At 31.6% G+C, this 14428-nt stretch overlaps 1 protein-coding gene and 1 pseudogene across 1 annotated transcript; both read left to right on the top strand.

Annotated features, from left to right (window-relative positions):
- The first annotated feature begins 3047 nt into the window (after window positions 1-3047).
- Window positions 3048-7847, top strand: LOC143058580 (uncharacterized). The gene is made up of 3 exons (XM_076232062.1): window positions 3048-3767; window positions 6800-6982; window positions 7615-7847. Exons 1-3 carry the CDS (start codon window positions 3245-3247, stop codon window positions 7845-7847), a joined length of 939 nt encoding a protein of 312 aa, XP_076088177.1. The 5' UTR covers window positions 3048-3244.
- On the top strand, window positions 7621-13019 carry LOC143058575 (uncharacterized; annotated as a pseudogene).
- Window positions 13020-14428: the final 1409 nt, after the last annotated feature.

The raw sequence follows: 14428 nt of genomic DNA, 5'->3' as shown, positions 1-14428 counted from the left end.
TTTTATGAAATAATGACAATAGGTTTTGGAGTCAATTCACGTATTAAAGGATTCTGAATATCTAACAAAAAGTCAACAACAAAAATCAGCGAAATCTGTAAAACTTTCATAAAAAACATACGAAATAAAATACGTATTTCGTAATGATATGTTACCAAAGTAATGCATGATTTGTGATATGATTTTATTATCTATGTTTATTGAACTAGGAAATCGTCATTTCTATTATTTAAATTCACTACAGTAAGGTTGAAGTATTGTTCTTATGTTGCTCATTCATTTGCCAGCCATAAAACTGTTAGTTCAATATGCAACCCGACGATCAGCATGTGAAATATTAAAATGATATGAGCATCTAAACATTTTTTTCACTTAATCATGTTAATTGTAATTCAAGCACATTTTCATTTATTAATTTAAATAAGGTATCATGTAGGGTTGGTGTGCTATTTATAAATAAATTAAAAAAAAATTCAAATCAAACAAGTAAAATAATGCTCAACAGAAATAAGAAAAAAGATAACATTTTTTTTCAACATAATCAAACAAATAAGAGTTGTCAAAATGTTTCAATTTATTCTTGCAAGTTATGTTTACTAAATATCAAGAGATATAATGTATGTGAGTTGTGATGTGATTTCTCTTAATACCCTTATGGTTGACAATCATTTTACGATAATTTTATCAGTACCTCGGTATTGACCTGATTTTAACCACAATTTCCTAAATTGTCCGTTGATAAATTTTGAATAAGAAAAAAACATGTTTTTACCTCCCCCGTGCACATACCACATGAGTTATTTTCGGCTATTTTTTTTCTGTGTTTTTCAACTGTATCGGTTCTTATACATCTTCGATTTTCAATAAAATAACGTTCCTCATGACGGTCGATCGAAAACGCTCTTGATATGCAGGTCATTTATAAAGTGTTGATTTCAATGGGTCATTGTATCATACTTTCTTTATTCTGAATAACCGATTTGACTTAACAACTCATACGATTCATGGAGCGAGAGGTATATGCTACTCACCAGGTAAAAGTGTATTTCCATATTCCTACAAAAGAACATTCAGACAGAAATATCCAATTTCAGTTTGTTAAGAATAACACACGTTTTCTTTGTATTTGTCTTATAGTTAAGGTTTATTTGTGGATAGTGTAATCGTTAGCAATCATACTACGTCTCATTTTGACTGTTGCATATGCCACATGTACCTTTTGTACATACATATAATCAATATTCATAAAGCGCCTCAAACTGAGGAACTCAAAGAAGGGCATAAACTAATAATTGATGTGTAGTGAAATTGGACATGTTTCAGTTTTTTAACAAGTAACTGATATTTGCCGTTTTATGCTGACTTGGAGAGCAAGGAATCATACACCATAGATGAAAACATACGGAGCTTTCAAAATATGTATTGTGTAAAAAGGTGTATATCAATCTCGAAAAGTGAAGCACATTAATTACAGCTGGTAAAACAATAAGCAACTAAACAGACAACCTTCTTGTAAAAGGTAAGTGAATTGCTATATGTTGATGCACAGCTACAATAAACAAGGATTACTTAACCATTTACAAACAAATTTCTCAACTGGCCTGTTATATAGATACATATACTGCTTATTTTAAGGTTTAAATGAATCTTGTGAAGCAACAAAGAAGATGCGTTTCTCTCTAGATATAGCTTTAAATAATTATCAAGTATTGTTTATGGTTATTGATAGATCCCATCCATTGGATCATTTTTCTTAGAACTTGTGAAAAGACAGAGGGACTCTTTACCTTGAGAAGCCGCATGATAAAAAGGTATTAGGGGTGTGCTACCTTATAAAAAAAAAGAATATCAAATCCTATCTTGAAAAATATTTGTACCTTTCTTTTTTTATTTTGTATATGACTCATCCCTTTGCCAACTGCAAATTTGGTTGAGAAGAATTTCTATCAACATTGTATCAAAAACTTTAAGGCCTTCAGTATTGGTTATCAAATAAACTCCTTTAACTAATTATGTAGAAATGTCTAATCTTTGAAACGAGGATTTCTATATATATATATATATATATATAAGTGTAAGATATGAAAAGAGGCATGCAAAAAACCATAACCGACTACCTGCAATGAATTATACATTTGTACCCAATTGTTAAACTGTATGGCATCAATACACAACCCAGACTCTTAAAAATATCTGTTTGCAATAAAAGAAAGACGAAAGATACCAGAGGATCAGTCAATAAAAACTACTAAAAAGAAGAAATATTTATATTTACCTTTAATAGTTTTATTAGGTCCGGGTATCCGCTGACTAAATCTATTGGCTTTTCACCCTGAAATATTATATATATTTGATTTTAACTTTATGGAATATAACAGAAAATTGAGAACTGCTTGATAAATGTCTATCATAATTTCTAAATCATCTGATAAAACTGAAATGCGTTATTACAATAACGCTTCATTGCAATTCTTATCATGTTATTATTAGTCGCTCCCTTTTTGCTGATGTATTCTAGGTTGAAGCAAAACCACTATTATACAAGTTTGAATTTTTCAAAATACTTAGGACTTTCTTATTCCAGCATAGATAACCTTAGCCGTACTTGACAAACTTTTATTGAATTTTGGTTCTCAATGCTCATCAACTTTGTACTTGTTTGGCTTTATAATTATTACGATCTGAGCGTCACTGACACAAAGGACTAATGAGTCTTATGTAGACAAAACGCTCGTCTAGCGTATACAAATATAAGCCTGGTACCTTTGATAACTATTTACTGTTACGTTATGTAGAATCTCAACAGTGTGTCTTTACAAGCAAAATAAAAAGGTCCGTATTACCCCAAAAACAGTATCCAGTAAAAAAAAATTTTTCCTGAGCAATTGCCTAAAACTACTGCTTACGGTTTAAACATGTGAGCATTGGACAGAAACATCTTTAATGAGTAAATTAATTCTAATATTTTACAAACAATGTTCAAAAAGCAAATTAACGAGACCCGATCTAGAACGCGTTTTTGAATATTGCGCAACTCGGGCATTTTTCGGTAGTTGGTTTAACGGTTATAACATAACACATAAAATAAATATAAACAATACCTTTTCTGATTATTTTAGGAACTAAAATGATAAAATAAATCAATTTTTGATCGTAGTTTATATTTTATTTAAATTTATACTGTTATTATTGTTTACGACATAGTTTCGCGCCATTTACGGCAATGTAAACAATATCAGACGACATGCCTAGCAGAAAGAAGAACGGTCGGTTTTTGAAAAACTGTCAGGCAGAGACTTACAACAACATATTAGACAACATATCTAGACCCGATTTATCCACAACTGATTTTGATACACCATCTACACTCGATTTTGATACTACTTTTACACCCGATTTTGATACTACTTTTACGCCCGATTTTGATACATCTTTTACACCAGGTTCTTTCCAACATGATCACACGTATCAATCCTCTGCATCGTTTGATGAGATCAATGAGTTCTATTTTTCTGGAAAATTAAAGCCAATAGGTTATACCAGACATGTGATTGACATTCAAACCTTTTTTGATAATAAGAGATGTTCCAGATGTGACATTACATTGAAGTTAAAAGATGGAATTGTAATTTTGCCTGCTGGTTTATGTGGTCACCTGATTGTTCGTTGTTATAACTGTAATGACTTTGTACGTGTTGCCATGGGCAAAAACCACAATGCGTCCCATGGGCCAAGGATATTTGATGTCAACACCAAACTTGCAACTGGTAAGTGCAAAAATAAAATCTGCACACCCTGTATATTTATACTTTATATTCACATGTAGCATGTTTACCTAGTACCAATTCCTGGACTATTACTCCTGCCAACTCGCCCCACTTGTAGAAAAAGATGTTATCCCATTGTATATAAGTTAAATTCCATGAATATTACTTCTGCCAACTCGCCCCACTTATGGAAAAAGATGCTATCCCCTTGAAAACCTTATAGAAACTTCTTATATTATTCCCTTTTTTTAATATAGCAGTAAGAAGTGAGTATTAATATTTCCACTTATGAATAGTACAAGTATGAATAGAGTTAAAATAAATATTTAACATGATTAAACCAATTTCACATGTGGGACGATTTTTTAAAAAGTGGGGCGATTTGGTAATCCAGGTTGGGGCGTTTTTTTTTTAAAGTGGGGCGAGTTGGTGAAAAAGTGGGGCGATTAGGTGTGGGGCGACTTGCCAGTGGGGCGACTTGTCCTGCTTCCGTGCAAGAGATATGACTCTCTCTTAACACGGGTCAGCCAATTTTCGTCCCCTTCCAACGGACTATCATCGTTACTTTAGTTTATTGCTTTTGCTTGTTTTTTTTCTGTCGGGCAAGAATGTAAAAAATACAAAATCAAATTTACAGAACCAAAATCTTACATCATCCAGTGAAAAGGTACTTTACACAGTAGAATAAAATGCTTCATTGAGCGCTTATCAAACCCTGACAATTGGGGCAATATTGGACACAATATTCCAGCTTGATACTGTCTGAATTGGGATTGTGATTAAATTTGTTGACATAATTATGATATAGCTTTCAGGGCCTTTTGAAGCTACATGTAACTATGCTGAATGGGCTTTGGCTCACTGTTGAAGGCTGTACAGTGACCTTTAGTTGTAAAAACTGTCTTGTGAACAGTTGTCTCATTGGCAATCATACCACATCTTCTTTTTTATATTCTGTACATGTACATTTTAAATTTATTCTGTACTATGCACCAAATACTCAGACTATTGCCCTGATCTTTTTTATGGAACTCTGGTAGGCAAACCAACATTTTTTTCAATGTGGCCCCACATCAAGGATATGATATAGACCCAGAAAGAAGTCTGTAACATGTATAAATTTTGAGCAATAACTATTAAGAAGTCATCTTTTTTATTGATTTAATAAAAACTACCAACCCAACACGCATCGTTTTATAAGTTGTATTTCGTCACATTTCATTATCTTATGACACAAAAAAAATACATTGCATCCTGGACTCATCAAAATCTTTTGGGACTCACCATTTCTAAAAGTGATGAGTCCCAGGACTCACCATGAAAAATTCCTAGTGAGAACCCTGACTCTTATAACAAAACCTTTAACATCATGTGCCGCAATGTGGATATATCCAAAATCAGTGAAAATGTGGTGTCAGAATGAGGCCACACTTAGAAATATTTTGGTTTGCCAAAACCCTTAGTACGCAATCTATGCATCGAGAAAGTGGGTATATTTGTTGCTACAATGTAGGTAGGCTATTTCTTTTCTTTTTCTTTTGGCTATGAGAAATTTAAGTATCAATGTTTATAAGTCTTCATGTCTATCTGAATAAAAATAAATATTTTCACATTAGGACAATAAAAGATTTTTAAGTAGGTAGTATTTTCAAGGAAGGTACATGTAGCATTAGGGCAAACAAACCTATTCTTTTTTTAGGGTCTGATATAGTCTCCTTGTTCTATATATAGAAAACTGTTTAACCAGACTTTTTATATTTATATTATTCGTGTATTGAAATCATTAAATTCTTTTGTTTCTTTTAAAAAAAAATAGCAATTAATTTGACAGATCAGTTGTCCAGATATATACTGATCATTAAATTCCTAATTGTTAAGGAAAAAAACACCACATAAAAATTAAATTGTCTATCAGGTCAAGGCAAGATTTTAAGTAAACATATAAATTAGTAAAAAGGGCTAAGTTAGCTTTTCTCATCACTTTGCGTCCATCATGGTTTTTACAAAAATCTTCTCCTCTGAAACTATACTAAGAAAAATTTAACCAAACTTGTCCACAGTCATCATGATCATTGCGTTTATCATTATGGTATCTTGTTAAAAAGATGTGTCCCATGACCCCACCCCCCCCCCCATGAATCAAGATGGCAGCCATGGCTAAAAATACATAGGGTAAAATGCAGTTTTTTGGCTTATTTTTCTAATGAAATTGTTCATTACATGTAGGTCAAGTTCTATCTGCCCTTTAATTTTCAGACCATTCGGACAACTTGTTGTTGGGCTGCTGCCCCGGAATTAGTAATTTTAGGAAAATTTTGCAGCCTTTGGTTATTATCTTTTGATGTCTCGAAATATCAATGTTATTTGTACAAGACTTATAGAAAGCGAGGCTGTGGCGAGAAAAAGTTTTTTTCCAGCCAAGTACAAATAAAATTTATATTTCGAAACAAGGTATGCTGTTTCACTATAAACTGCAACTCTTATAACTGATCTAATTGATGTATTTAGAGTAGAAACTATCATTTCTTACTTTTAAGCCAAAGGCGTAAAATTTCCGCCAACCTGTATATTTTATTGACGTCATCAATTAAACTGTACAGAAACCCATTGTCTACGTCATATACAAGGGGATATATACATGTACGATCACTGACTGTTTATCACAGATGAATTATAGTCGATGCAATTTGACTGCTCATATAGCACAGCTGCAGTATGTCACCTTATATTAGTACTGTTGTTCAAATTTTTAGTTTTAAAATAAATATATGTTAGATATAGGAAGATGTGGTGTGAGTGCCAATGAGACAACTCTCCATCCAAATAACAATTTATAAAAGTAAATCATTATAGGTCAATGTACGGCCTTCAACTTGGAGCCAACGGTCTAATCTATATAAAAATGAGTAACGAGAAACATGTATAAATTACATAAACACATGATAGCTACTGTACATCAGATTCCTATATGTACATAAATGTATTGACACATACAAATACTGCAATTTTTTAAATGAAAATTAATATTTCAGGTATGTACCACAGTGGAATAGGACCAATACAGCTTAATAATTTATTTACATCACTAAATTTGCCAAATGTCAGTGAAAGCCTGATAAGAAGACGTTGTGAAGAGGTTGGGCCTATTCTTGAAAATATAGCACAACAGTCCGTAGACAATGCTTTGTTTGAGGAGGGATCGCTAACAAAAACTTGTGAGTAAATCAATGATGACTCTTTAATGACAGATTTGTGTAAGCCTGATATTTTCTAGTATTGAATATCAATCTACAAAGGATTGAACCACTCTACACATGTCATGAATATTAATGTGAATGTGATTTGTTGTGTGAAAATTAGCACTATTTTGAATGAGCATGAAATGAAGTTTAAATCATAATTAACGCAACATAAGTTTTTATATGTCAGTCTTTAAAGTAAAATAGAACTTTATTCATATGATAAACAAGAGGCTAGCTAGATCTGGCTTTGTTCACATGTAATGTGTCTATTATTTGAGTTTGTTAACTTTCAAAAAACCTGCTATGAAACAATGAACACCAAACTAAGTCTTAATTATCCTTATTTAGTACAAGGTTTGTGTTTTATTTTCTCTTTTGTAAAAAAAAACATGGCTGCCATTGCTATAAATAAATCATAGGGGTGAAATGCAGATTTTGGCTTATAACTCTGAAACTAAAGCAATAAGTATATATTTGACATGGGGTCAAGATCTATATTCCCTTAAATTTTCAGGGGAATCAGACATTGCCTGACCTGTTGTAGGGTTGCTGTCAATATGTAGTGCTTTTATCTTTTAACTTGTCAATCATTTTTTTCATTTCAGGTAATTTACAAGCCGATAATGACAGTGATGCAATTCATGCCATTGCTAGTGGGTCAGAAACTGCAACAAGCAGTAGTGGAATAGCTTCAACAGATAACACTTATCCTGTGTGTGGCCCTATTAGTGTAACTGGAATAACAGCATCAGCAGACGGAGCTTATCAGAGAAGGGGCTCAGGAAGGTGTTACAATAGTTTGTCTGGTAACTATATCTTTATTATTTACCTATCTTAAGATGGAAGTATTATGATCTGTTTACATGTCATACTAAAACTAAAAAAAAACTTATTTTATTCTTAAAACTAAGAAATATTGAACAGATATATCATTCTTGGAAGCAAGGTTTCCGTTGGCAGCCTCCATTTTTACACATTTTGGAAAAGAAAAAAAAAATGTTTGCAATGAAAGATTCATCGTTTGCAAAAGAATTTGGCTAAAGAAATTATAACAATTGGATTTTATCCATCTCGTTTACCTTTTACGGGTTTCTTGGACAAAATGAATACTTCATCAGACAATATTGATTTATTTGTCACTTAGGGGCCTTTAACAGTTGACTATACTGTATTGGCTTTGCTCATTGTTAAAGGCCGTACAGTGACCTATAATTGTTAATTTCTATGTCATCTTGGGCTCTTGTGGAGAGTTGTCTCATGTGCAATCATACCACATCTTCTTTTTTTTTCTCTTTTGGTTTTTTTGTAAGTAAGGAAAATTATATGTAAAATATGTTTATGTTTGTTGGCAAAACTAAATTGAAAAAGGCATAGAGGTAAAAAAGAATATTTTCCACCAGCAGAAAAACATATGTGTATAAAAATGAACAGGGTTATAAAATTGAAATAAATTTGAATAAAAATACATTAAAAATACTCCTGGTATCAACTATTTTTATGAAGGGTACAATAATGTGAATAATATATATGAGGAGCTAGATTCCTTTTGACATGAAAGTGGGTGTAACACGTAATTAATGAAATCCAGTAATTTAAAAAAAATATTCAATGGAAAACTTTTTTTGTAGGAACAGCTTCCATGATTGGGAAAAAAACAGGAAAGGTTGTTGGCTATAGTGCTCGATATAAGAGATGCAGGAAATGTGATGTGGCAAAATTTAAAAAACGGCTACCAACAAAACATAAATGTCGTAAGAATTGGTGTGGCTCAGCCAAATCTATGGAACCAGACATGATTGTGGAAATACTAAAAGACGCCAAAAAGAAAGATACCCCGGTAATTACACTAATAGGAGATGACGATTGCACAGCATTCAATCGGGCAAGATGTGAAGTCGACTCATGTTTGGAAAAGGTCAGTGACATCAATCATGTAAAGAAGAACATATCAAATAGGCTCCACAAAATAAAAGGCAAATATAAAGAGCTGTCTGTAAAAACAATTACTGCTCTCATTAAAAGTTTTTCTTTCATGTTAGCCCAAAACAAAGGTGACTCAGACAGAATAAAGAACAGTTTACCATCTGTAGTGCTACACCAGTTTGGTAATCATGATGGATGTGGAGACTGGTGCCAAATGAAAAACAAACCCACAGCAAAGCACAGAAATCTACCATGGGGTGCAGATCTCAAAGATGAAAACTTGAAAAAAGATCTTTTTAAAGTGTTTACAGACCTTGACCCGGGAAAGATGAGCAAACTAGATTCCAGTAATCCTAGTGAAAGCTTTAACAACACTGTTCGATCAAAGGCCCCTAAAGACAAGCATTACAGTGAGAGTGGAAGTTTAGCTCACAGATTGTCTGCTGCTGTTTGTCAAAAAAAAATGAAGGCTACAAATATGTTGCACAGGTACTAATAATTTATTTAAATAAAGTAATATAAAAACATTCATCAAATTATTTTTTTAAACAGAATATGGTTTATAAACTTGAAAAACTGTAAAACTGGTTCACTAATTAGGTTAAGTTGAAAGATAAACCATAATCACATGAAACTCATAGATATAAAAAAGAAGATATGGTATGATTGCCAATGAGACAACTCTCCATGAGACAAACTTGACACAGAAATTAACAATTATATATATAGGTGACTATATGGCCTTCAACAATGAGCCAAGCCCATACTGCATAGTCAGCTATAAAAGGCACGAAATGACAATGTAAAACAATTCAGAGCAAACTAACCGCCTTATTTTTATAAAAAAAATAGAACAAAAAACAAATATGTAACACTAACACATAAACAAACGACAACCACAGAATTACAGGTTCCTTACTTGAGACAGGCACATACATAGAAAAAAATATATCAAAAAGAATAATATAAATGTTGTTTAGGATGGTAGCTTTGTGAAATGTTATCATACACAATGTAAGACACAGCTCCCAAGTTCTTGTGTGTTTTTTTAGGTCCATGAAGAGCTTGGTCTTAGTCCTGGAATTGCCACAACAGTAACAGCTGCAATAAGAGACAAGGATGTTAACAGGAAAAGGACTGTAGCAAAGACTAAGGAATTTAAGGTTTGATTTAAAAGCATTTCAGAATTTTCATTCGAACACAATCTTTATACATTAAATGACTTTTAAGGAGATTGATAAATTATAAACATAGTTTTATGCAGCCTTTTGGAATTTCTTATTTTCATGATAAAAAAAATTAAAAATCCCTGTTTTGTGGGAGTTACATCCCTTTGATCATATGATAGAAAGTTTTTAAATGAAAAAAAATCCTCTAAATTGTTGGGTTTTTTAAAATTTTATATAAAGTATTATCCTATTGTATCATTATAACTATGTGAATAAACATTAAATTTGTCATGCTTTAGAGTGTGTAGACTTTACTTTTACATGAAACAATGCAAAGGAATGTTTATTTCTTATATTTTACAGTTACAACGTTTAAAACTTAAAAGTCAGAGATCTTCAGAAACAAGAAGTCATGAAATCAGGGAAGGGGACACTTACTGCTCAAATGTCATTGGTATGTATAAATTTTATCTGTACGTTTTCAATAAGAATTTAAAAAAACAATAATTGTTCCTACAACATGTTATCAAAGCACTACCCATATATAAAATATATTTCAAAATATTTGATATAAAATTATAGTTATATTAATTTGGGATTTACTATTTTCTAACAAAGAAAGATAATTTTTGTTAGAGTTTTTTGACAACATAGATGTTTGGGGAATATGATTGAACTTTCATGATGAACAACCTTTTAATATAATTTTGACAATGAAAGAACATGACTAATTTCCATTAATGAAATTGCCCTGCTAACATTATTGGTAAATTATTTATAATACTGTTACTCTCTTTTGTGGTTTGTATTTCATATAACTTATATTATGTTTTTTTTTCAAATATCCAAATATACAATTTTCGAATATACAATTATCCAATATATAACAATATCAAAATAAGAAAGAAATTTGAAATCAAAATGTATTTTGAAGATTTAACAAAAAAAAAGTGTTTCCATTACTTTTTCATATGACAGTGGATTACAACACAAAAACCGAAACAGTGTTATTACATCCCTTCTTTCTAATTTTATACATTATATTGAATTTTTCCAGATAGGTCTTCTTACAAGATATAATTTGACCTCAATTGTATATTTTAGCTGATGCACAAGAACCTGATTTGACAGTTATTCCAGGACCATCAGAGGACAACTGTGAACATATTGAGAAAGTTGTAGTTTTTTATGATTTAGAGACCACAGGACTAAGTATGATATAAATATGAATTGGAAATAGGAAAGCATCAAGTTTATTTGTACAAGCTTTAGGAGTAAGGGAATATGCCAGACTTGCCAAACAATTTCACCTATCAGCCAAGTATTCACAAAAACTTGATATTTTCTGACAATATTATATACTTATTGACTGACAGGCTATAAGGACAAATCATTGAATGGATAAAGAGTGGAAGCATAGTTAAACTTGCTATTGTTTGAAAAAGCCAGTCAATAACTATTTTTTTAAAAAGAAAACCATGGCATCAGAATGATGTATTATCAGACTATGATGTCACTTTTATCCAAAGACAAAAGTTCAGGAAATGGTTAAAAACAATTTGCTGGTTAAGTCTTTTTTACTATTAGGTAAATAGTCAAGAGAACATTTTCTAAAAAAAAAGCTTGTGTTCGTTTATAGTTCTATTGTAAAAAAAAAACACACTGTCGTATAACAATGGTATTTTATTTGGAAAAAAGTTCTAGACAATCAGGAATTCATTAGTTGAGCCAAATAATGTCCTTCCACCTTTTTAATCTGCAAGTTTTTAGAATGCCTCATCAAGGAAATGTTATGAAACTTACACAAAATTTAAGTCATAGATGCACATTTATTGTAAAATATAAAGAAAAATAATCCTGGTCTAAGAAATTCCAAGGGAGATAATTGATATAATTTAGTTAATTAAATGTGGGATGTGGAGGTATCCTTTAGTAAGTTGAGTCATATTCCTATGCAATACTCTCAGACTGCTAAGTACTATCCATACTGATCTGTGTGCACTATTGTTACTCTTGGTTTAATTATACAAAATAAATTTGCAATTGAACTTTTACCATAACAATCATTCAATCTACTTATTTTCATCAATTTAATAAGTTATTTTCTTTTTTATATAGGTAGACAAAGTTCAATTACACAAATCTCTGCAGTTTGTGAAGAACAGGAATTTAACAGATACGCAACTCCTACTCAAGAAATTTCAGAAGATGCATGTAGAGTGACAGGATTAAAGTTTAATACAGCGACAAATGAGCTCCTTTACAATGATGAACCAGTTTCACATAAACACCCACAGCAAGTTCTTTTAGATTTCATACAGTTTTTAATGTCACTTTGTGCCAGTGACAAACACATTGTGCTTGCTGCTCATAACAATAGGCGATTTGACAGTATAATACTATTTAATCAATTAAAATTTTATAAATTATGGAATCATTTTTCAAGATATATTGTTGGATTCTGTGATACTTTACCTTTTTTCAAAATGTTGTATCCAGAATTTGAAAATTACAAGCAAGAGTATATTGCTCAGAAACTGTTGAATGAAGCTTATTCCGCTCACAACGCTTTAGATGATTGTAGAATGCTTATGTCTCTTGTAAAAAAGACGGAGAAAATTGATGTTCTCCTATCTGACTATTTTTACAGCATTCCTCAAGTTACATTTCAGGGTGTGCAACCGAATAAAGAGTCATTAGAACACTTGTTGAGAAATAAGGTCCTCTCTAGAACAATTTTCAAGAAACTTGAAGATTCAACATTGACTTACAATCATCTGAAAATTTCTTATCATAGAGATGGATTTGATGGTCTATTTTATTTGTTGAGTGAAAAGACAGGCAGTGGAAAGGCCAGAATTAGTAACAATCGTCGAGTGATCCAAAAGATAGCTGACTTTTTGTCTAATGAAGAATGATGTTATTACTGTATACAGTGACTATACACATGAATATGTATTGATAAATAGGGCAGCATTTAATATTTATACATGCGCTTTAAACAAAATAGGGGTTTACTGTTCTACCTCTGTCTGTGCCATAAATATATTTTGTTTAATTTTTTGAGGAACTTGAAGACGAGGATTTCTGATATTTTATTTCAGGGTTTATAAGTAAGCTTTAACCTGTGATGCATTTTAAGATTCCCCACTCAACAACTTCCTGTTTAACAAAATTAGTATGACTTTACACATGATAGCCAAGTTGATATATTTTTGTCACATTTTTCTCAGAAACTACTATATAAGTCAGCAATACCATGTGATTCTTTTTCAGATTCATCAATCAACAACATCCCGTTTATCTTACACTTGTATCATTTCACACATGATAGCAATGTGGAAAATTTTAGTTACATTTTTCCCAGGAACAATTTCAATTTACCAAGATTTCTGAAATTTCAACATCTTTCTGTTTTATAAGGAAATATTCAGGTGGGGGTATCATTTTACCTGCATCACGGTATGTAATTCTGTCTGTCTATTAATCTTTCGACAATGATTTCTTCGCTTCTATGAGAGGGAATGATTTTATATGAAGCCCAGAGCTTGATCATGGAGAGTTGTAAGCATTTTTTCATCTGGTATGCAGCCAAATTAATTACTCAGTTTAAAGTATGACTGCTGAATGTACAAGGAAATTATTTTTGTAAAGTTTTCTTGGCTTTTATGAAAGGGGATGATTTTATATTTGGCCCAAAGCTTGAAAATATTGAGTTGTAACGATTAAGCAGTTTTTAGATCTGCAGTTCAGCCACTTTGTGTTTGCTGATAGTTTGAAATGTAACTACTCATTGTACAAGGTAAAAGTTTGTCTTCAAAATTGTCTAAGCTTCTATGAAAGGGAATAATTTCATATTTGGTCCAGAATAGACTCCAGATCTTAACATGTTGAGTGCAATAATTAGATCTTCAGTACAGGAACTTCCTGTAAGAGGGTAGTTTGAAATTTTACTACCAATTGTATTTGTGTATAAGGAAAATTTGTGAACAAAATTTTCTTGGCTTCTCTACAAGACAATCATTTTATATTTGTTAACCTTTTGTAAATTTGTGTAATACTAATGGATATCTTGGATAAACCAGTAGGAAAACTTGAATCACATTTTCCTGAGTGACCATCGGTTCAGTTTATATTGATAAGGTATGCTTGGAAGGATGGGTACGTCAATAAACGCCTTTGCCAAAACTGCTTCCCTAATATAGTCATGCGCAGTACACATGAAAAGAATTTGAGGTCTGAAGAAAGATAAAATTTGGAAAACAAATATTAAAAATATATGAATTAATAATTATCAGAATTTAGCACATTTTTTTAGAACGTGGTT

The sequence above is a fragment of the Mytilus galloprovincialis genome, chromosome 14, assembly GCF_965363235.1.
Source record: "Mytilus galloprovincialis chromosome 14, xbMytGall1.hap1.1, whole genome shotgun sequence".
NCBI classification, from domain to species: Eukaryota; Metazoa; Mollusca; class Bivalvia; order Mytilida; family Mytilidae; genus Mytilus; species Mytilus galloprovincialis.
This window is presented reverse-complemented; position numbering and strand designations above follow the sequence as displayed.

What these genes read in the sequence shown, in the direction of transcription:
- LOC143058580 (XM_076232062.1), top strand. Translation starts at nt 3,245, where the DNA reads ATGCCTAGCAGAAAGAAGAACGGTCGGTTTTTGAAAAACTGTCAGGCA. An exon ending in CAACACCAAACTTGCAACTG is followed by an intron (nt 3,768 to 6,799) that starts GTAAGTGCAAAA and finishes TTAATATTTCAG; the next exon opens with GTATGTACCACAGTGGAATA. An exon ending in GGGATCGCTAACAAAAACTT is followed by an intron (nt 6,983 to 7,614) that starts GTGAGTAAATCA and finishes TTTTCATTTCAG; the next exon opens with GTAATTTACAAGCCGATAAT.